This window comes from Phacochoerus africanus, chromosome 1 (genome assembly GCF_016906955.1).
Source record: "Phacochoerus africanus isolate WHEZ1 chromosome 1, ROS_Pafr_v1, whole genome shotgun sequence".
In the NCBI taxonomy this organism is placed as follows: Eukaryota; Metazoa; Chordata; class Mammalia; order Artiodactyla; family Suidae; genus Phacochoerus; species Phacochoerus africanus.
Window position 1 is genome coordinate 221380267 of NC_062544.1, and position 20936 is coordinate 221401202.

Genomic DNA, 20936 nt, shown 5'->3' on the forward strand with positions numbered 1-20936 from the left:
TAGGCACCACCTCTTCAGTGGATAATTTTCTTCTATTTATCAAGATTTTAGTTGTAGTTCCCTTGTGGCACAGGGTTAAGGATCTGGCATTGTCACTGCAGCAGCTTGGGTCGTTACTGTGGTGCATGTTCCATCCCTAGCCCAGGAACTTCCACATGCTGTGGGTGCAGCAAAAAAAAAAAAAAAATTTTTTTTCTTTTTATGGCCACACCCGTGGCATATGGAAGTTCTCAGGCCAGGGGGTTGAATCAGAGCTGCAGCTGCTGCCTACATCAAAGCCACAGCAGTTCAAGATCCCAGCTGCATATGCAATCTACACTGCAGCTTATGGCAACACTGGATCCTTAACCCACTGATTGAGGTCAAGGGTCTAACCCATATCCTCACAGACACTATGTCAGTTTCTTGCCCTGCTGAGCCACAATGGGAACTCCAAAAAGATTTTAGAAATACATTAATTGGCCTATTAATTTTTTTTTTGTCTTTTTGCTATTTCTTTGGGCCGCTCCCGCGGCATATGGAGGTTCCCAGGCTAGGGGTCAAATCGGAGCTGTAGCCACCGGCCCACGCCAGAGCCACAGCAACGCGGGATCCGAGCCGCATCTGCAACCTACACCACAGCTCACGGCAACGCCAGATCGTTAACCCACTGAGCAAGGGCAGGGATCAAACCCACAACCTCATGGTTCCTAGTCGGATTCGTTAACCACTGCGCCACGACGGGAACTCCTGGCCTATTAATTTTAGATTGCAGATATATTTACGTGAGTGCTCAAAGGTCTAAGTTCAAGGATGTTCACTGCAGCAGTTTACAGTAGTTAAAAATCAAAGGGGAGGGAGTTCCCGTTGTGGCACAGCGGAAACGAATCTAAGAACCATGAGGTTTTGGGTTTGATCCCTGGCCTTGCTCAGTGGGTTAAGGATCTGGCATTTCAGTGAGCTGTGGTATAGGTCACAGACATGGCTTGGGTCCTGTGTTGCTGTGGCTGTGGCGAAGGCCAGCAGCTGTAGCTCTGATTGTACCCCTAGCCTGGGAACCTCCATACGCCTCAGGTGTAGCCCTGAAAAGCGGAAAAAAAAAAAAAATCAAAGAGGAGTGGTAGGGAATAATTCAAGTGTCCATTGATAAAGGACTGAATAAAGAAATTCATACAATGGATTTTTATGCAGCCATGAAAGTTCTCTATGTACTCCTAAGAAACAATTTCAAAATCTACTGTTACATGAAAAAGAAAAGTAAGTTGCAGAACAGAAGATAGAGCATGTTCTTGTTTGTTGATGAAGCTAGATAACTGTATACACAGAAACTATTTCTGGCAGAATATACAAAAACCTTGTAGTTGTCTTTTGAGTGGAGGACTTAGGAGCTAGTCTGGGAGGTCTACAGTGACAGAGAAACTTGCTTTTTATTATACATACTTTTGAGTTATCCAGATATATTACCATGTGCATGTAACATTCCTTTGATACTAAAAAAAAAAAAAAACTAGTTAACAAGTTAAAAAATGTATTATTGCAATACATTTATATGTAACAGCTAAAATATTTGTTATTGACTTTCACATCTAGCTTTATAAAACTGTAGGCAATAATTTGTAATAAGAGAAAGCAGATCAGTGGATGCCTGAGGAGAGGGGGTGGGAGGAAGGCATGGCAGGGAGGGGGAGAGAGAAGAAGGGGGAGAGAGAAGAACCGAAAAGAGGTACAAGGTAACTTTCGGTAGTGAGAGATAAGTTCATTATCTTGGTATAAACATACATATACACACACACATCAAAACTTATCAAATTGCATACTTTTTTTGGCTGTGCCTCAAATTGTACACTTTAAATATGTACAGTTTATGTCAACCATACTTCACTAAAGCTATTTTTATTTATTTTTTGGTGGTACTCGTGGTATGCATTAGTTTCTGGGCCAGGGATCAAACCTGAGCCACAGCAGTGACAATGCTCAAGCCTTAATCTGCTGAGCCACCAAGGAACTTCCTAGAGCTATTATTTTAAAAATACCAATATTCTCTCTTTTTTTTTTTTTAATTTAAGGCCACACCTGAGGCATATGGATGCTTCCAGGCTAGGGGTAGAATCAGAGCTATAGCTGTTGGCCTACACCACAGCTACAGCAATGCCAGACCTGAGCCACCTCTTCAACATACACCACAGCTCACGGCAATGTCGGATCCTTAACCCACTGAGCAAGGGCAGGGATTAAACTGGTATCCTCATGAATACTAGTTGGATTCGTTTCCACTGTGCCACAATGGGAACTCCTATCCTCCATCTTTGAATTGATGTGTCTCCAGTGTTAATGAGACTGTGTTACGGTTTCTCAGCAAAATCTCTCAGCTTATCTTTGAAATGCTGAGTTTATATTTTATTTTGTTCAGGACTGAATTTTTTTTTCTTTTCTTTTTTTTTTTTTGTCTTTTTGCCTTTTCTAGGGCCGCTCCTGCAGCATATGGCGGTTCCCAGGCTAGGGGTCTAATCGGAGCTATAGCCGCCAGCCTACACCATAGCTCACGGCACTGCCAGATCCTTAACCCACTGAGCAACGCCAGGGATCTAACCCGCAACCTCATGGTCCCTAGTCGGATTCATTATCCACTGAGCCACGACGGGAACTCCTGAATGTTATAAATATCAGAGATATTTCTCAAACTGGGTGAATTAAAAGTATCTAGACCTAGGAGTTCCCACCATGGCTTAACAGAAACGAATCTGACTAGTATCCATGAGGACACAGTTCGATCCCTGGCCTCACTCAGCAGGTTAAGAATCTGGCGATGCCGTGAGCTATGGTATGGGTCACAGACATGGCTCAGATTTGTCATTGCTGTGGCTGTGGTGTAGACTGGCATCCATAGCTCTGATTCTACCCCTAACCGGGGAATATACACAAAATGTCATGGGTGTGGCCCTAAAAAGACAAAAAAAAAAAAGATTTGAGTTTTTTAAAAAAGACTCCTAAGGAGTTCCCGTCGTGGCGCAGTGGTTAACGAATCCGACTAGGAACCATGAGGTTGCGGGTTCGGTCCCTGCCCTTGCTCAGTGGGTTAAGGATCCGGCGTTGCCGTGAGCTGTGGTGTAGGTTGCAGATGCGGCTCGGATCCTGCGTTGCTGTGGCTCTGGTGTAGGCCGGTGGCTACAGCTCCGATCAGACCCCTAGCCTGGGAACCTCCACATGCCGCAGAAGTGGCCCAAAGAAATAGCAAAAAAAAAAAAAAAAAAAAGACTCCTAAAAAGAAGGTTTAGGAGTTCCCATTGTGGCACAACAGGATTGGCCGTGCCTTTGGAGCACTGGGACACAGGTTTGATTCCCAGCTAGGCACGGTAGGTTAAAGGATCCAGCATTGCTGCAGCTGCAACACAGGTCACAACTGCAGCTCGGATCTGATCTCTGGCCCAGGAACTCTGTGTGCCATAGTGAGGCCAAAAAAGAGGAGGAAAAAAAAAAAAAAGGTTTATCATTTGTTGTACACAATGCTGCCCAAAGCCAACTTTCAGTCTGTGACCCTCCCTGGTCCAGGTCAGCCCTCAACTGACTGATATGTAACCTCAACTCTCATACCTAAAGTCCTAGCTAACACAGCCTGTGTTAAACAGTAGCCCCAGTTATTCCTCCTGCCTTCCACCACCTTTCTTTGAATACCTGGTATCTAGCACAAGAGTTGGCCCCTGACAGACAATCAATCGATACTTTTCCTCCTCCTTCAGACCAGTTCATTCATGCTAGGTTTCATCAGCCCGTGTCCTGCAGCTACTATACCTAGGGAAGGTGGAGAAGGGGCAGAGCCACAGCCATTGCAACCAGCAATGTACCCAAGCCTTATAAAGAGAGAGGAGACAGGCTTTGATATAGAACAGAGGTTGGCAAGAAAAATTCCCAGGCAAGGAGAAGAGCTTATCATTCTTTTGTAGTCCTTACGAAACATGAGGGAGGGTTCACTTGTGAATTCCTTTAATTAGATTCTCTATAAGAAACAGTATCAAGTTAAGCCCATATGAAATAAGGTCAAAAAATAGACCTTATAATTCTTACCTTGAGGGGAACATGCAGTCACTTTCTCGGTATAATCTGTTCTTAATGATCTGATAGTGGGTCCCTAGTTTCCGTCTGACTACCTCCGCCATCATCTTCCTGGAGATACCTCCTCGGAAAGGAGTCAGATCTTCTTCTATGACACTGGGAAAGAATGGGAATTGTCAAAGAAAACAGGCCCAGAGACCCTGCTTCCTACCCATGGGTTTAGGATTGGTATTAGAGAACACAGTAAGCTAAGGGAAAGAAGAGAGCACGAGAACGAGCAACTTCTCCCCAGACAAGCGTCACAGGTGATCTAAAATACCAACAACAACAAAGCCACAAAAAAGAAAAAGCAAGAAAATATCTCTTCCAGAGTTCCCATCATGGTGCAGCGGTTAACAAATCTGACTAGGAACCATGAGGTTGGGGTTCAATCCCTGGCCTCGCTCAGTGGGTTAAGGATCCAGCGTTGCTGTGAGCTGTGCTGTAGGTCACAGACGTGACTTGCATCTGGTGTTGCTGTGGCTGTGGCGAAAGCTGGCAGCTACAGCTTCGATTAGACCCCTAGCCTGGGAAGCTCCATATGCGGTGGGAGCGGCCCCAGAAAAGGCAAAAAGACCAAAAAAAAAAAAAAAGAAAGAAAGAAAAATCTCTTCCTCCTTCCATCTGGATTGCCCCTCCCTTGCCTGATGCATACTCTACCTTCACTACTCATGCTACACCCATATCCTCCCAGTCACTGCAGTCCCACTGACCTCCTCTCCTCTGAACCCCACAGAAGGTATGGTCTATGCCTTATAGTCTGACACTCTCTGATTCCCATGTTCTAGACTGTTTGGCTCCTACCACCCCCACATCCTCCAGCATTATGTACAACTAACAGGAATAATCAGAAAGTACACTCTTTTGTATCCCTTTTAAAGTTCAGTACATAATAAGTTTTCAGCAAGTATACATATCAGGTGAATTTTTTGAGGAATCAGAGGGAGGGCTTAAAGGGCCCTGTTATTTAGCTGATGAAAAATCTGACACCTAGAGGAGTTAAGTGGTTTGGATCTGGTGCTGGGATCTGGGACTAGTACCCAAGGCTGATTTTAAAGGAATCTGTTTACCACACTACACTCCAGCTCTAATTTACATACCTTAAAAACAGTCATAGGTGGGGAGGGAGTGGGGTGGATTGGGGTTAATAGATGCAAACTATTGCCTTTGGAATGGATTAGCAATGAGATCCTGCTGTGTAGCACTGGGAACTATGTCTAGTCACTTATGATGGCGCATGATAATGTGAGAAAAAAGAATGTATATATGTATGTGTAGTTGGGTCATCATGCTGTACAGAAGAAAAAAAAATTGTATTGGGGAAATAAAAAATGTAAAAAAATAAGAAGACAACACTTACTGTAACAATAAAAGCATTAATTTTTTTTTTGTCTTTTTGCTATTTTTTTGGGCCGCTCCCACGGCATATGGAGGTTCCCAGGCTAGGGGTCAAATCGGAGCTGTAGCCACCTGCCTACGCTAGAGCCACAGCACGCGCGGGATTCGAGCTGAGTCTGCAACCTACACCACAGCTCAAGGCAACGCTGGATCGTTAACCCACTGAGCAAGGGCAGGGACCGAACCCGCAACCTCATGGTTCCTAGTCGGATTTGTTAACCACTGTGCCATGATGGGAACTCCTAATTTTAAGGTACATTTTGATTTCTGGAGGGAATATTAAAAAAACTAGTAACAATGGTTACCTCCGGGGCAAGTAAATAGCATGAGCCAGGAGTTGGAGAAAACTTACTTTTCACTTTTGTAAATGCCCTTTTGAACTTTATAAATTTTATACCATGTGTATATATGAAAAAATATACAGCCAACAGGAAACATATGATTTAATTCATTCAAATATACATTCATTCCTTCAACAATATTTAGTTAAGTACTTACTGAGAGCCAGCACCAGGAATACAACAGTGAATATAAGACAGAGGCCTTGGCCTCAAGAAGCTTTTGGTTCAGTGGGGAAGGCAGACAAATACATGTGCTAACTCCTACAGGGAGTTAACAAGCAATGCTAAGACCACTTTGGCCTCTCCCATCCCAGGGCATTTTTATTCCCTAGAAATGTGAAAACCACCTCAGGGACCCTCAAAACATCTGTCTGCTCTCAAAGCATGCTTGGCTCTCTGACAGCAACTAAGGTCTTTCTGGGATCTTAGGGCATTTCATCCTGACAAGATCTAAATACTCTAAGACACATCAAAGAAAAGAACTCACCCATGGTAGCAGCTGCAGCTTTGACTTGAACATGGTTCATAATTTTCCAAAGCTCTGTTAATTTGGTCAATAAGTACTTTCCATTTCGAACCTTCAAAAAGTGAAGTAAATGAAGGTTAACAAAACATCCCTGAGCACTCTTATTCACTTGCAGCACACAGGCAGAACCAAAAGAAGGCCCAAACTTGTAGACACCCCTTTTCCATCCCACTGGTGAAATGAACCTCCAGAAAGGATTCATTCTATAGCTCTCCAGCACTCAGGTCAGGTCTGCTCCTCTACTCAGGCTGCCAGGTATACAAGAAATGGGAAAATTTCCAAGCTTAATTCTTGGCACCTAGGTTATGGATAAGCTGGTGACATGGATTCTCACCTTTTACTAATCAAACTGAGCCTCATAAAGGGGGTTGATTAAAAGCCACAGGCATTAACCCTCCCTTTGAACACACACACAAGTTATCCCCCAGTGTGTGTTAGGGAGCTACAAGGTAGCCCAGTGTGGGTGACACTCGCTGTGGAGGAACAGGGGCATACCCTCTCCTCCCAGCTATCACTCCGAATTCCAGAGGATGGGTTACTCTCCAGGGTCCTGGGCAGAAGCCGCGCTAGACACCCAGACGCACTCTCTCTCCGCTCCGAGGCGCCCGGGTGCCTCCCTGCCCAGCTCTGCGCCACCGCGACCACAGCAGAAGCCGGGCGCCAGCCGCACCGGGAGCGAGGGGAGCGGGAGAGCGCTTCGGCACCGGGCCAGACCCTGAGCCCCAGCGGCGGGCTCGGCGCCGCCCAGAGCGCACCTGACTCCTTTTGGCGGCCCGGCACCGGGAGCAAGAGGAGCAACAGCAGCCACAACCGAAGATGTGAGAGCGCCCACCGCTCCATCGCCAGCCGACCCACTGCGGAGGCCCCGCCGCTGCGCCGGCGGAAGCGCAGCCCCGCACAAAGATGGCCGTGGAGCCGCACCACGTGGGTGGAGAGCCGCCCAACGCAGAGGCTGCTGCTCGCTGCTCAGCCTCCGGGTACGGGTTCCCTGCGAAGGCGGAGCGGGGAAGCTGGGACCTCCCCGGGGAGTTAACCAACGCCTAGTGCGGTGCGGCGGGATGCGATTGTCCTACTCGTCTGTTGAAAGCCGAGCTTTATATGTTCAGAGCTGCATCTTTGCGAAGAGTGAAATCCTCTCCCCGACCCTCCGCCCCAGCTCGCTCGCCCTCAGATAAAATCGGATCCTAGGAGCGAATGAATAAATGGTACGCCCCTCCTCCCCGGTAAAATGTCTAATATTTGTTCGTTACATTTTATAACATCTTGAACACAGTCTCACAGCCCCAAAACTGAAGGTCAGAGAGGATACCATTTTCCGCCCACAGATTCGCCTTTAAGTGGCAAATTTTAGGCTAGAAGTTCCTTCCACAACCTCAAACTGGTTCTTATTAAATAGTATAGATTTGTTGAACCCCTGAATGTCTACAGCACTATTAGAGCCCAAAAGGTTGCAGACAATATATAGCACACATCTCTTTGTAATAACGATTTATAAGTGTTTGGGTGACTTGGAAAAACAAAACAAAACAATGGGCAACATACCATACAGTGTATGTATATAGCTCTATATGGTATATAAAGAAAAGTGTAGATATATATATATATAGTGATCATACAAATAGAAGTATGTATCCATTGTGTAAAATGTGCATAGTGACACTCTAGGCTCTGTGGAAAAACGTGGAAGTACAAGATGAGATCTGGTGCCCCGAAGTTTAGAACTAGCCAGAAGAAAAATATGGCTTCCCTAGAGATAATTTACAACTTAAGGCAGTATCTAAATGCTACTGGTTTCAGCAGACGGAAAGATCAATTTGAACTGGAAATCTGAAGAAAGGGGGCAGGAAGGGTGCATTCCAGGCTGAAGAAAAGGAGAATGCTGGAGATGCTGGAAAAGGGGAGCAGCCATAATTTGCACATGGGAGTAGAACCTAGGCTGATGGTAGTGGAGGATTTAGGATACATCTTAAGGAACGTTGGAAGGTAAAATAATGTTGATTAGCTAGGAATGGGCTATGTAACTCATTCTACGTGAGTAAGCAAGAGGAGAAAATGAATCATTAACACTGCATCTTAAAAGGCTTCTTCAGGAATCCAAATGAAACTTACATCAATTTTTTCTACTTCCAGAAAGGTGTACAATAGTTCAAATGAATGTTTCATCAAAAGCACATAAGACTGTGTACTACATAGATTAAACACAATAACCTTTACTTTCAAAGTTACTTTAAAATGAATATACTGGAGAACAATTATAAAAACTCCAATAAAATAGCTTATTTCCATAATTATTGCTTTCTGTGATCAAAACAAAACAGAAATCATTTTGTGTTATAATGTCTTTGAAATGAAAATAAATCAGTGTTTTCTGCAAATTTACAATGTTTATCTTTGCAGTGAGAGATTGGGAGGTAAGTGAGCCCTATACACAGGAGGAATAAGCTGCACCTGAATCTAAACAATACTTGTTTCATTTCCTTAAGAGGTGAGGTGTTTTACTCCAGTGGTTCCTATATGTGAATGGGTGCTAGAATTCTTCTGGGGCTTAAGAAACCCACAGATTTCTAGGTCCTAGGCCAGCCACTAATTTAAAATGCAAACAGGAGTTCCCGTCGTGGTGCAGTGGTTAACGAACCCGACTAGGAACCATGAGGTTGCGGGTTCGGTCCCTGCCCTTGCTCAGTGGGTTAAGAATTCGGCGTTGCCTTGAGCTGTGGTGTAGGTCGCAGACGCGGCTCAGATCCCGTGTTGCTGTGGCTCTGGTATAGGCCGGTGGCTACAGCTCCGATTGGACCCCTAGCCTGGGAACCTCCACATGCCGCGGGAGCGGCCCAAGAAATGGCAAAAAGACAAAAAAAAAAAAAATGCAAACAGTATAGTTTAAAAGACCCTCCATGTTCAAGCTTCTGTTTGTCTCTTCAAATTCATTTCATACTGTGATCTAACTGTACAGCTTTGCATTGTTTCTCACACATGCCAAGCTCTAGCCTACCTTACAATCTCTGCATAAGTTTGTTTTCTATGCAGATTACTTTTCTCTCCCATCTTGGCATTTCTGGTTCCTTCCCCATATTCCAGTTTTTTCTGAAATGTCATTTCCTCCGACAGATTCCCTTCAAAATAGCACCTTTATTTTTCACCTTATCCCTATATCTCCTTCATAATACTTACAACCTGTAATTATTTCATTGATATTAAATACATGTTTCTTTCATTAGAATATAAGCCCCAGGAGGACAGGGACATATCTGCTGTCTTACTCATTAATACAATGCCTGGTACACAATAGGCACTAAATAAATAATTCCTCAATGAAAGATGAATGCTGGTGAACCAAGAGAAAATCAACAGAGTTTCAATGTAGCAAGCTAGCAAGGAATTAACAGAGCAAATATGAAAAGAAATGTACCATAAGCCTACAGGTGAATACAATGAAAATATATGGTGATCTATGTTGCATGAATTAAAGTTTAAGAATGCTTGGGGCATAGTTCCTGTAGTCGTGGCACAGCAGAAAGGAATCCAACTAGGAACCAAGAGGTCTGGAGTTGCCATGAGCTGTGGTGTAGGTTGCAGACAAGGCTCCGATCTCTAGTTGCTATGGCTGTGGTGTAGACCTGCAGTTCTAGCTCTGATTGGGCCCCTAGCCTGGGAACTTCCATCTGTCAGGGATGTGGCCCCCCCCCCCAAAAAAAAGCATACATGGGGGAAAAAGAATATTTAGAAATATCACTAGCTTTAGTGGTTTTGATATTGGTTATTCTGGCTCTAAAATTTGGTTCTGTCACTGATTAGCTGGGTTATATTAACTGGGTATCAGCAAATTATTTTTTCTTACCTTTAGTTTTCTCTGTAAAATAAGAATAATACCAAAACGTTATGAGATTTAAATGAAATATGTAAAGCTACCAGTCTAGTGTCTGGCACCAAACAAACCTCTCAATGAAGGTTAACTAATCATATACTGGACATAAAGGGCTTTCCCTATGTGCTTAAAATCTGCAGAGCAAGATTCAAGTGCTCCTCTTGACACTCTTACTCTTCTTCTAACATCAGATTACTGACAGTTTCTGAATTCCGCATGATGTCGCTCACTTTCTTACCTTTTTAATCTGCCACTTCCTTTACTAAATTATTCTCCCATGAACTGCCTATTCATTCTTGCAGTCTTGGCTTTAAACCCCAAGCTCTGTGAAGATTTTCTTGGTATTGGGAGCACTATATTCCACAGAGATTATTACCCTGTCTTGCATGTCATCTCTGAACCTTGGGTGTGCTTTTAAAGTTGCATTTATTATGATAAATTTTAACTACTGTGTTTTCCTGGTGTCTTGTTTTTTCCACTAGACTGTGAACTCTTTGTGATCTTCACTTTTGCAACTCCAGCATCTAGCCCTTTTTTTAATATACAATACGCGCACGGTTGGTTGCTTAAGCACGACTTGGCGTCTTCGGCTCCTTTACTTTAGCAGTTAAAGTCTCCCAACATCCCCCAATAAAACGGGGGCAATAAACTTGAACACGGTTGTTACTCGGAGGCTGAGATAACAGGAAGGACCCCTAGCTTCCTAGGGCTTGGTGACTGAGGTCTGGGAAGGAAATACGTGGGCCAGCACAGGCGAGCAAGGCGGGACCGCGAGCCCCGCAGAAAAGGCGAGTCTCACTGCGCAGGTGCACGCCCGGGGAGGTGGAGTGCTCGCTCCCCTGGCTCCGGTGCAGTTCCGGGGGCCAACTCGCTGCTGGGGCGGCTGTCCGTCGCGAAGCTGACGTCATCGCTGTGCGCTGCCACGTCTGCTCAGCTCCGCGGTAATGGAGGCTGAGGATGGTTGCTGACGGGGCCGGGCTCTACTTCTGGCTTTAGCTCTGGCTCTGACTCTGGCATTGACTCGGAGTCTGGGTCTGGCAGCCCGAAGCCTGGACACCCTTCTTCGACTCTCCTGGAGCGGACGGCCTGCAAACAAGCAGCTGGTTTGGAGCTCCTCTACGTGGGCAGGGTGTTCTCTTGCTTGGGGTCTAGCCTGCAAAGCAGCCGCCTCTTCCCAGGGATCCCGCCCCACTGGCTGGGCCTTCTTCATGCGTGAGTATTACCGAGCTGTTGCGCTGTCCGATTGTCCTGGGCCTGCTTCGGCCCTCCGGGTTGCGCAGCGGGGACCGCTTTGTGGCCCCCTGTTAAGGGCCAGTCTGTTGAAGTTTGTGGTCTCTTGCCGCCCCCCGCCCTCACCTGATCCTCTTGCCTCTCTTCTGCCCCAATTTTTTGTCCCGCACTTTTATTTCCTTTGCACGTTAATTGAGCAAAGACCAGCAGCCCCTCCATCCAACGGTTTGAAAACTTTGTCGCACCTGGCGTTTGTTAGTCTGCAGCCGAAGGCTGTTTGGAAGAGGAAACATAGGATTCTACTATAACGTTTGAAAACAAGGGATTTTCCACGATGTCCTTCTTCAGTTTTTAAATTGTATTGTTTAGGAAACAGTTTTGGTATCTATATTTGCTATAGAAAGTTGAAAGCACAGTTTCTTTTCAGTTAGGGTCTTTATGTATTACTGGTCTTTTAATCCTGCAGTTTCAGTAATTTTTAGATGATTTACATCAGTTTTCTGGAGTGGGCATCTTCTTGAACTTTTTTCAGTATTTTCATTCTAACATATGGAGATACCACTTGAACAGCTTTACATTTAAAGACTTAAAAGATCTTCTGAGGTACTTTCACCCATCTTTGTCAGTCCTGACAGCAACCTCTGTAGGACAAGGAACGCCTTTTTTTTTCCTAATGAAGAAACTCAGGGGTTAAATACCTCAAAGACTGATAATATGTGACAACTGATCTCAGAATCCAGATCCCCTTGGTAACAAAACCTTACATTTTGGACAGTGCTGATTCTTCTGTATTTCACAAAGCTTACTGCAAAATAGTGCATATGAATTGGAAATGTATATGTGTGGTGTTTTTTGTAAACTTCTACTTGATTGTAATATCTTCCGTGTGAAACAAGTCAAATTACAGAAGATACAAATTGTGACTTCCCTAATGCTGAACAGAGCTTAGGTTTGAACTTAGGCTCTGAGCCATTGGAATCTGAGTAGTTCTTTCATTAGAATAAGTTGGTAATAGACATTAGTAGTATTTGTTTGACAATCTGGTTTTACAAGATTTGCTTACTCAGTTTTTCTGGTTGTTTTGTTACATTGCCTACTTTAACAATAGTAAACTGATATTTAAATGTCTCTTTTTGTTCAGTGTTGAAACAGGCTGACAACCATTAACCTGGGTTGCAACTACAGGTGGCACTGGAAGCAGACTGGTTCCCGGACATGCCCGGTGGAAGGAGGGGCCCTAGTCGGCAGCAGCTAAGCCGTTCAGCTTTACCTTCTTTACAGACTTTGGTTGGTGGGGGCTGTGGCAATGGAACAGGCCTAAGAAACAGGTAAAGAGGAATTAAGACTATGCATAATTTGTAGTATCCTATGATCAGTAAGACTAACATGGAAGTCATCATGCTGTTCAGATATTTGCTTATCAAGATTATTTTTCGACACAAGTATAAATCTTGACCTTGAAGACTGAAAGCTGAGTATTTCAGAATACTTTGGAGGTAGAAAGTTGAACAGGTCATTTCTTACTTATGGCTGATAATCCACATTCTAGCATCACCTTTTTTTAGCTATTAAAAGAAGGGAGAAATGAATTAAAGTACAAGATGGTTTACTTACTAGCATTCTTTTTTGGAGGGCAGATTAAAACTGACAGTTAACATGAGATTCTAAAATTATGTCATTTTATCAAGGGTCTTAAAAATTATTTTGTTCAAAAAATTGAAATGAATAAACTATCAGCTATAGCCTAAACATTTTAAGATTGGTGTCATGTATGAAAATAAAGAATTTGATCATCTGTTTTTTTGTTTTTCAGGGCCACATCCACGGCATATGGATGTTCCCAGGCTAGGGGTCAAATCAGAGCTATAGCTGCCAGCCTATATCACAGCTATAGCAACATGGGATCCAAGCCACGTCTGAGACCTACACCACAGCTCATGGCAACGTGGGGATCCCCAACCCACTGAGTGAGGCCAGGGATTGAACTTGCAGCCTCATGGATACTAGTTGGATTCCTTTCTGCTGCGTCATGACAGGAACTCCTGAATTTGATCATCTTAATGGAAATTTATGTCTGTTCCTAATTTTCAAAAGTTATCTTATCCAGGATAACTTTATCAGGAGGTTTGATCATGTAGTGGAAAGAGATGGCTTTTACTGGATTGTTTGGTCAAGATAATTTTCTTTCTGCTTCCTTCCTGAATAGAGTTTTCCCTGGCCTGGATTCTCATTTTCACAGCCATCAGTCAGTACTAGTCCTGTCTTTTCAGGCCCTCCTGATGTTATTTATGCATTTCTCTCTTCCTGGCCTGCCCTTCTCTTTTTCTTTCTGACTTCCACTCCAGACTCTACTTAATCTTCAGAATCAGTTCTGATCTTGTCATTTTAGTGAGACTCTCCCTCAAACTCCAGTTTGAAAGGGTTTTTCCAGTCTCTGATTCTCATTATACTAATTTTCAATCCAAATTTTGTATTTATGTATATATATATGGAGTACTTTTAATTTATTCTAGAGTAATATTTTACACTCCTGTTCTTTGGATTTCCTCACTTTAAAAATGGTAATTTTGGAGTTCCCATTGTGGCTCAGTGGTTAACGAATCCGACTAGGAACCATGAGGTTGCGGGTTCGATCCTTGGCCTTGCTCAGTGCGTTGAGGATCCCGCATTACCATGAGCTGTGGTGTAGGTCGCAGACATGGCTCGGATCCTGCGTTGCTGTGGCTCTGGCATAGGCCAGTGGCTACAGCTCCGATTTGACCCCTGGCCTGCGAACTTCCATATGCTGCGGGAGCAGCCCAAGAAATGGCAAAAAGACAAAAAAAAAAAGGTAATTCTTTCTGACTCATAAATACTTGCTGCTTGAAAATAAATGAAGTAATAAATGCAGTCACTTTTAAAAACTTTATTCTGAATTTTCCAAAATTTCTACAAATAACACATGTATTCTTTTATTTTTTAAAATAAAGAAAAATAAAAATGGGAGTTCCCATTGTGGCTTAGTGGTAATGAACCTGACTGGTATCAATGAGGAATTGGGTTCCATCCCTGGCCTCTCTCAGTGGGTTAAGGATCCAGCATTGCTGTGAGCTGTAGTGTAGGTTGCAGATGTGGCTTGTATATGGCATAGCTGTGGCTGTGGCATAGACCAGCAGCTGCCGTTCTGATTCAACCCCTAGCCTGGGAACTTCCATATGCCGCAGTTGTGGCTCTAAAAAGCAAAAAAGGAAAAGAAAAATGAGAATATGTGAAACTGCTTTTGAAAAAAAAATGTGAAGGATGTTTCCTGTTTCAAGTACATGCTTTAATTTTACTAATATGTGCTATCAAATTAGTGATTCAGTACTTTCCAACTGCAGTAGACAGTCATAGCTTTGCCCAGCTAGGATTCTAGCTAGCTAAAACATTTTAAGTCTTCCTTGATATTAATTCCAGCAGTTCTTTGTTCATTTTTTTTTACTTTGGTCTTAAGGATTTTCCTAGACAATTATGTTTTCACCCTGTCCCATGGAATCCCTTCTCAGTGTCTCGGGCTGCTATTATAGCACATAGAAGGGAGGAAAAGTCATTCAGGCCTAGTAGTCTAAGCTTCAGATTTCCTAGTCTTCTCTTAATCAGACTAACTTTTTCTCCTTATGTGTTTTAAATATTGGGATCCTATGTAAAATATCTTTCAGGAGAGGAAATGAAGTGTTCTATTTAAAAAGAGTTGAAAACCACATTCTCAATGGTTATGCGTGCACTTAAAGTCTGTAGATAGAATGCTGGGAAGAACTAGGAACATTTGGAAAATAGCTCTGCTCTTAAGTGGGTTTAGCTCTGGTCATGTGATCTGTCTCCTTATAGCTTTTCTATCCTGGCTTTCAAAGGTTAGTCATGGTTACCTTGATCTCTACCAACTTCCTCCTTTAACATATGTTTCTTTAGCAATTAATTGGGGTGGTGGGAAGAAGAACTTATTTTTCAACAGATTAGAATAAAATGAAAGATCACAGTTGCTCATGGTTTGAAAAGTCACCGAAGTATTATTGAAGGAGTCTTTTGTGACTTTTTTTTGTCTTTTGTCTTTTTTTTTTTTTGTCTTTTTGTTGTTATTGTTGTTGTTGTTGTTGTTGCTATTTCTTGGGCCGCTCCCGTGGCATATGGAGGTTCCCAGGCTAGGGGTTGAAGCGGAGCTGTAGCCACCGGCCTACGCCAGAGCCACAGCAACGCGGGATCCGAGCCGTGTCTGCAACCTACACCACAGCTCAAGGCAACGCCGGATCGTTAACCCACTGAGCAAGGGCAGGGACCGAACCCGCAACCTCATGGTTCCTAGTCGGATTCGTTAACCACTGCGCCACGACGGGAACTCCTTTTGTAACATTTTTACCTAGAGGGATTGTTTTAGAAGAAGACAGACAGTTTTGTGTTTGTGTTTTAATAGGAAAGAAGCCACCTAGAATAGGTTGTTTTATAAGACCTAGGAAAAGAGCATAAAAAGTATGGATAGGGAGTTCCCATTGTGGTTCAGTGGTAATGAGCCTGACTAGGATCCATGAAGGCATGGATTCGATCCCTGGCCTCATTCAGTGGGTTAAGGATCTGGCATTGCTGTGAGCTGTGATGTAGGTTGCAGACATGGCTTGGATCTGGCATTGGTGTGACTGTGGTGTAGGCCGACAGCTGCAGCTCTCATGTGACCCCTACCCTGGGAACTTCCATGAGCTATAGGTGTAGCCCTAAAAGACAAAACAAACAATAAAAGTAAGGATAAAATCAGTGCTAAGATAGCCTAGAATATAGTTTTAGGAAGAAAGAGTATAAAGAAAGTGTCCATACTTGGAGGACTTACTTTGGGAGTGTCTGTAGAGTATTGAAGAGAGAAATAGATAATTGCTTAAATGTGATGTAATTTTGGATTATATGCTTTGACTCTGAAAGACATAGATAGCTGAGAAAGAGCATTTCCCCTCTTTGTTAGTTGTTTATGGCTTGAAGTTAAACTTGAGAATGTCAAAAAAACTAGTTTGGCGTCACAATCAGATTGAAATGCATAGTTCCCTGTCCTGCTTTCCACCTGTGGAGAGTAGGGATTTGTTCTTGAGTAGGGACTGTGTGCTTAGATTGCCTGCTAAAGAGGGAAGATAAACTGTGAATTTTTGAGTTTTCTAGAGAGACTTTAGTTGAGAGAAAATCTTATTTGAGAAGACTAAGAGTTATTTTTTGTTGTTGTTCTTGCATGTACTTATGCATGTAATATCACTTGAGCATGTCCAAATGATCACTGCTTTCTCTGTCCCTTTTAGTTATTTTTTATTCCTTTAAATTTTTCTTTCTTTATCCATTTACTTACCTAAAATCTGTTGCTTGATGGCTCCATAAAAGCCAGTCTTAGGCCTGCATATTAACTGTTTCCTGCACACAAACCTTATGTATAAGGACAAAGCAGGGTTCAGCATAATCCATATTGTTTGCACAAATAGTTTAGGCACAGTGAGTCACTCTTATTATTTAGGGAAACTTTTGTATCAGCAGAGGGAACTGTTAACCAGTCAAGGGCTAAGATGCCAGCCTTGTAGGCAGGCCTAAGGGTCATTATGCTGAACACTTGCTTTCCTTTTGGGAGCCTGGAATTTTGGTAGTGATAGAGTATTTACATGGCTAGCTTCCAGTGAAAACCTTGCATGTTCAGTCTCTAATGAACCTCTCTGGTAGATAGCATTTCACACGTGTTGTCATAAATGGTTGCTGAGGGAGTTAAATGCATGCTATATAACTCCACTAAGAAAGGACTTCGGGAAGTTTGCATCTGGTTTTCTCCAGATTTTGCCTGGTGCATTTTTTGTTTGTTTGTTTGTTTAGGGATGACCCTCCACATATGGAAGTTCCCAGGCTAGGGATCTAATTGGAGCCACAGCTACCACCCTAGTCACAGCCACTGCAATGCCAGATCTGAGCCACATCTTTGACCTACATCGCAGCTTATGGCAACACAAGATCCTTCACCCACATCAGGGAATCGAACCCATGTCCTCATGGATACTAGTTGGGTTCATTACTGCTGAGCCACACAGGAACTCCTTGCCCAGTACCTTTTCTATCTGTTGATTTTGGTTTGTATCCTTTTGCCGTAATAAATCATAGCTGTAAAAACAACTATATGCCCCGTCCTAGAGAATCATCAAGCCTAGGGGACTTCTAGCATAGTTTGAAAGAGAATATTCAGTGTTAGCATTAATAAGAGTTCTTTGAAGAGAGTCTTTTCTGGAAATTTTCTTGAGGTGCAGTGAGTTAAGGATCTGGCATTGCTGCAACTGTGGCGCAGGTGGTAGCTGTAGCACAGGTTCAGTCCCTGGCCTGGGAACTTCCACATGCTGCAGGTGCTACCAAAAAAAAGAAAAAAGACTGAGACAAAGAAAGAGAATCTTTTCAAACCCTTGTGTTACAGATGAAGAAACTGAAGCTCAGGGATATAAGTTACTTTCTCAAAGCTCACAACTGGTTAGTGGAAAATCTGGAACTAGGACTATCCCACATAGTAACTCAAACATTTTTCTTGAATAATACCTCTGAGATTAATTAATTTTCTGAGCTGTATTGACCAAGTCTGTTTATTTTAGCTCTTTTTTTGGGGGGGGCAGTTAAGATCTTTGGTCATATCCCCTCTCTAGCTTTGAGCTTATATGAATACTTTTCTCTTTCCCATTGGTGCCCTAGATCACTTCATTTGATGTTTGTCTCTTTGTCTTCTGGCTTGAAGTGTTATAGCCAAGGGAGTATGGAACATCTCAAATATAGATCTTTTGTACTTTGTTTTGAATGAAGCTCAGCGTATTGTTAACTTTGTTAATGGTAGAAGCACATTAATCTGCTTTACTTAGGAAAATTCTATGCAAACCTTTTTAGTCTTTAAATAATAACAAATAATTTAGCATGTATTTTGACTGAAGATGAATAAGAATTTTTATTTTTCTAGAGAATGTTTAGTTTTTTTCTAACGTAGAGGCTTCTCATTGGGATTTTTTATTTCTATAGCTTATAAAATGGAGGGAGGAAATAGAATGGCTGCTGGCATTAATTCTGTTCGTTCAAGTCCACCAATTCAAACAAACTCTAGATGGCATCTTTTATGTTATAGTCTATGTAAATGACACCTCCTGGAGCTGTGCAGTGCTGTGGCCCATCTTTCAGAACAGATCAGAAGGTGTGGTGTATTAATGATTGGTTTATGATTGAGCCAATAAGGTTTTGAGACCCAAAGGTAGATCATGACCTACCCCTTGGTAAGCTTGCTGTATTGTAGTGTACTCTGAGAATGAGGGGAAGAAACTTTTATAATTTTCCCAACCCTCCCCCATTCCTGTTCTTCCCTTCTAACTCTTCTGAGTTTGTGCCATGGTATTCTTAACAGTTCAGAATGAGCAGAGTTCATATTCCCATGAGTCACTCAAAGTCCTATAAATGTCACATACTAATGCTAGAATTCTATATTTGGAAATTTTAGAGTAGAATGGTAACACTAATATTGTTTCTTCTCAAGAATCGTCTTTGGAAGTAGCCAAAACAAGCCTCTTTTCGTAGTTTTGTAAGCAATAGTAGACCCTTAGATCTCTAATTACTCCCAGGCATATAAAAATGGGAAATTTTATATCCACCGTCATCCTAATTTTATTTTGTTATTTTATTTTTTTTGTCTTTTTAGGGCCACATCATGGCATATGGAGGTTCCCAGGCTAGGGGTTGAATTGGAGCTGTAGCTGCTGGCCTACGCCACAGCCACGCCAGATCTGAGCCAGGTCTGCAACCTCCGTGGCAATGCAGATCCTTAACCCACTGAGCAAGGCCCATGAACTAGGGTCAGGGCTATAGGAGGAGGAATACAAAGATGTCCATTAGATAGCTTGATAACTGGATCTAAAACAGCATTTATCACCATGTTTTGGATGAGAGAGTGTGTGTAGAAGGAGAAGCCAAGAGCAGAAGGTCCTAGAATAGAGTCTTGGGAAAGGCCAGCAGGTAAAGGGTAGGTGAAGAAGGAAGGACCCCTTTATGCTCTTTGACACTGAAAGTTATCACTACTGGAGTTAACAATAGGTTTTCTCTTTTCAGGAATGGTAGTGCTATTGGCCTTCCGGTTCCACCTATCACAGCCTTAATCACACCAGGTCCTGTTCGTCATTGCCAAATTCCTGATTTGCCTGTGGATGGGAGCCTGCTCTTTGAATTTCTCTTTTTCATCTACTTGCTGGTTGCTCTGTTCATTCAGTACATCAACATCTATAAAACAGTGTGGTGGTATCCTTATAATCATCCTGCCTCTTGTACTTCACTGGTAAGTCTTAATAGTCATTTAAGTTCTTCATGTTACTTAGCCAAGAAACTAGTTGGAAAACTTATATGTGGAAAGTATTTTTCTTAATTTGTCTTTGAATAAAATGTTTTTCTGTTAAACCACAGATAACTTTCAGAATATAATGTCATAAGATTGTTAAATATCTGGCTTTGGTTTGTAGCCAGGAGTAGGGAAAATATAAATGAAAATACAGAAAACATTTAAGTAATTTATTAGAACAGAAGGGTTTTGACATTGAGCTTTCTCCACATTATGTTAAATTTGTTGGAAGTTTAAGGTGCAAATATGATTATATTCCAGAAACTTTAGCCTTTCTAAAAATTTTATTTTTTATTTATTTGTTTATCTTTTGGTCTTTTTAGGGTTGCACCCATGGCATATGGAAGTTCCCAGGCTAGGGGTCGAATTGAAACTGCAGTTGTTGGCCTACACCACAGCCCAGCAAGGTGGGATCCAAGCTGCATCTGCGACCTATATCATTTCTCATGGCAACGCTGGATCCTTAACCTAATGATTGAGGCTAGGGATCCAAGCTGCATCTGCGACCTATATCATTTCTCATGGCAACGCTGGATCCTTAACCTAATGATTGAGGCTAGGGATCAAACCTGCATCCTCATGGATACTAGTCAGGTTCATTATCACTGAGCCACAATGGGAATTCCAACGTTAGCCTTTTTATGGCTGTATTAGGATAATGATAGCTTCTATAACAAATAAATCCCAAATTGTATAATGCTTTAAACATGTAACAGTTTGAGGCAGTTGTCCTGGTTGGCAAGAGAACACACTTCCATTAGGGGACCATGGAAACTGCCATTTTCCAGCATGTGAGCTCTAAGATGTCTGTGGTCTGTCCCTATTTGCCACAAAGGGGAAAGAACCTAGGGAAATATAAAGGAGAATTTCTTATGGCTCAGGCTCACATCATTTTCACATGTGTCCACTCCTAACTGTAAGTGAGGTTAGACAATATAGACCCTTAGCTAGGTTCATTGTTACCCTAAATTGGGTTCTGTTACAAAAATAAAGTGGAGTCAAGAACTCTGTTAAAGTACATCAAAATATATTGTAGGTTTCTTCTGCCCTCTTTTCAGTTACTTAGGAGAGCTGTGGTAATCTTGATGCAGAGAGGGTTCTTCATAGTTAGGTATATAAAATGTAAAATAATAG

General features: G+C 42.6%; 2 protein-coding genes across 8 annotated transcripts in view; one reads left to right on the forward strand and one right to left on the reverse strand.

The window, feature by feature from the left end:
* The window catches only part of POGLUT1 (protein O-glucosyltransferase 1), a 29189-nt gene extending 21916 nt beyond the window's left edge, over positions 1 to 7273 (reverse strand). For 2 of the 3 annotated variants that reach the window (XR_007136442.1, XM_047791585.1), the window contains exons 1-3: positions 7089 to 7268; positions 6295 to 6385; positions 4042 to 4185 (exon numbers count right to left, since the gene is read on the reverse strand). Coding sequence is in view for 2 of the 3 variants with exons in the window: in XM_047791585.1 (XP_047647541.1) it covers positions 4042 to 4185; positions 6295 to 6385; positions 7089 to 7173 (320 nt within the window). In the remaining variant the exon portion in view is untranslated. Of the gene's footprint in view, positions 1 to 4041; positions 4186 to 6294; positions 6386 to 7088 lie in introns of all 3 variants that reach the window. The other variant, XM_047791598.1, reaches the window with a different exon arrangement.
* A 3816-nt stretch (positions 7274 to 11089) lies between these two features.
* The window catches only part of TMEM39A (transmembrane protein 39A), a 31207-nt gene continuing 21360 nt past the window's right edge, over positions 11090 to 20936 (forward strand). For 3 of the 5 annotated variants that reach the window (XR_007136448.1, XM_047791621.1, XM_047791634.1), the window contains exons 1-3: positions 11090 to 11410; positions 12570 to 12756; positions 19520 to 19742. Coding sequence is in view for 4 of the 5 variants with exons in the window: in XM_047791621.1 (XP_047647577.1) it covers positions 12644 to 12756; positions 19520 to 19742 (336 nt within the window). In the remaining variant the exon portion in view is untranslated. The remainder of the gene's footprint in view (positions 11411 to 12569; positions 12757 to 19519; positions 19743 to 20936) is intronic. The other 2 variants (XM_047791607.1, XM_047791615.1) reach the window with 1 other exon arrangement.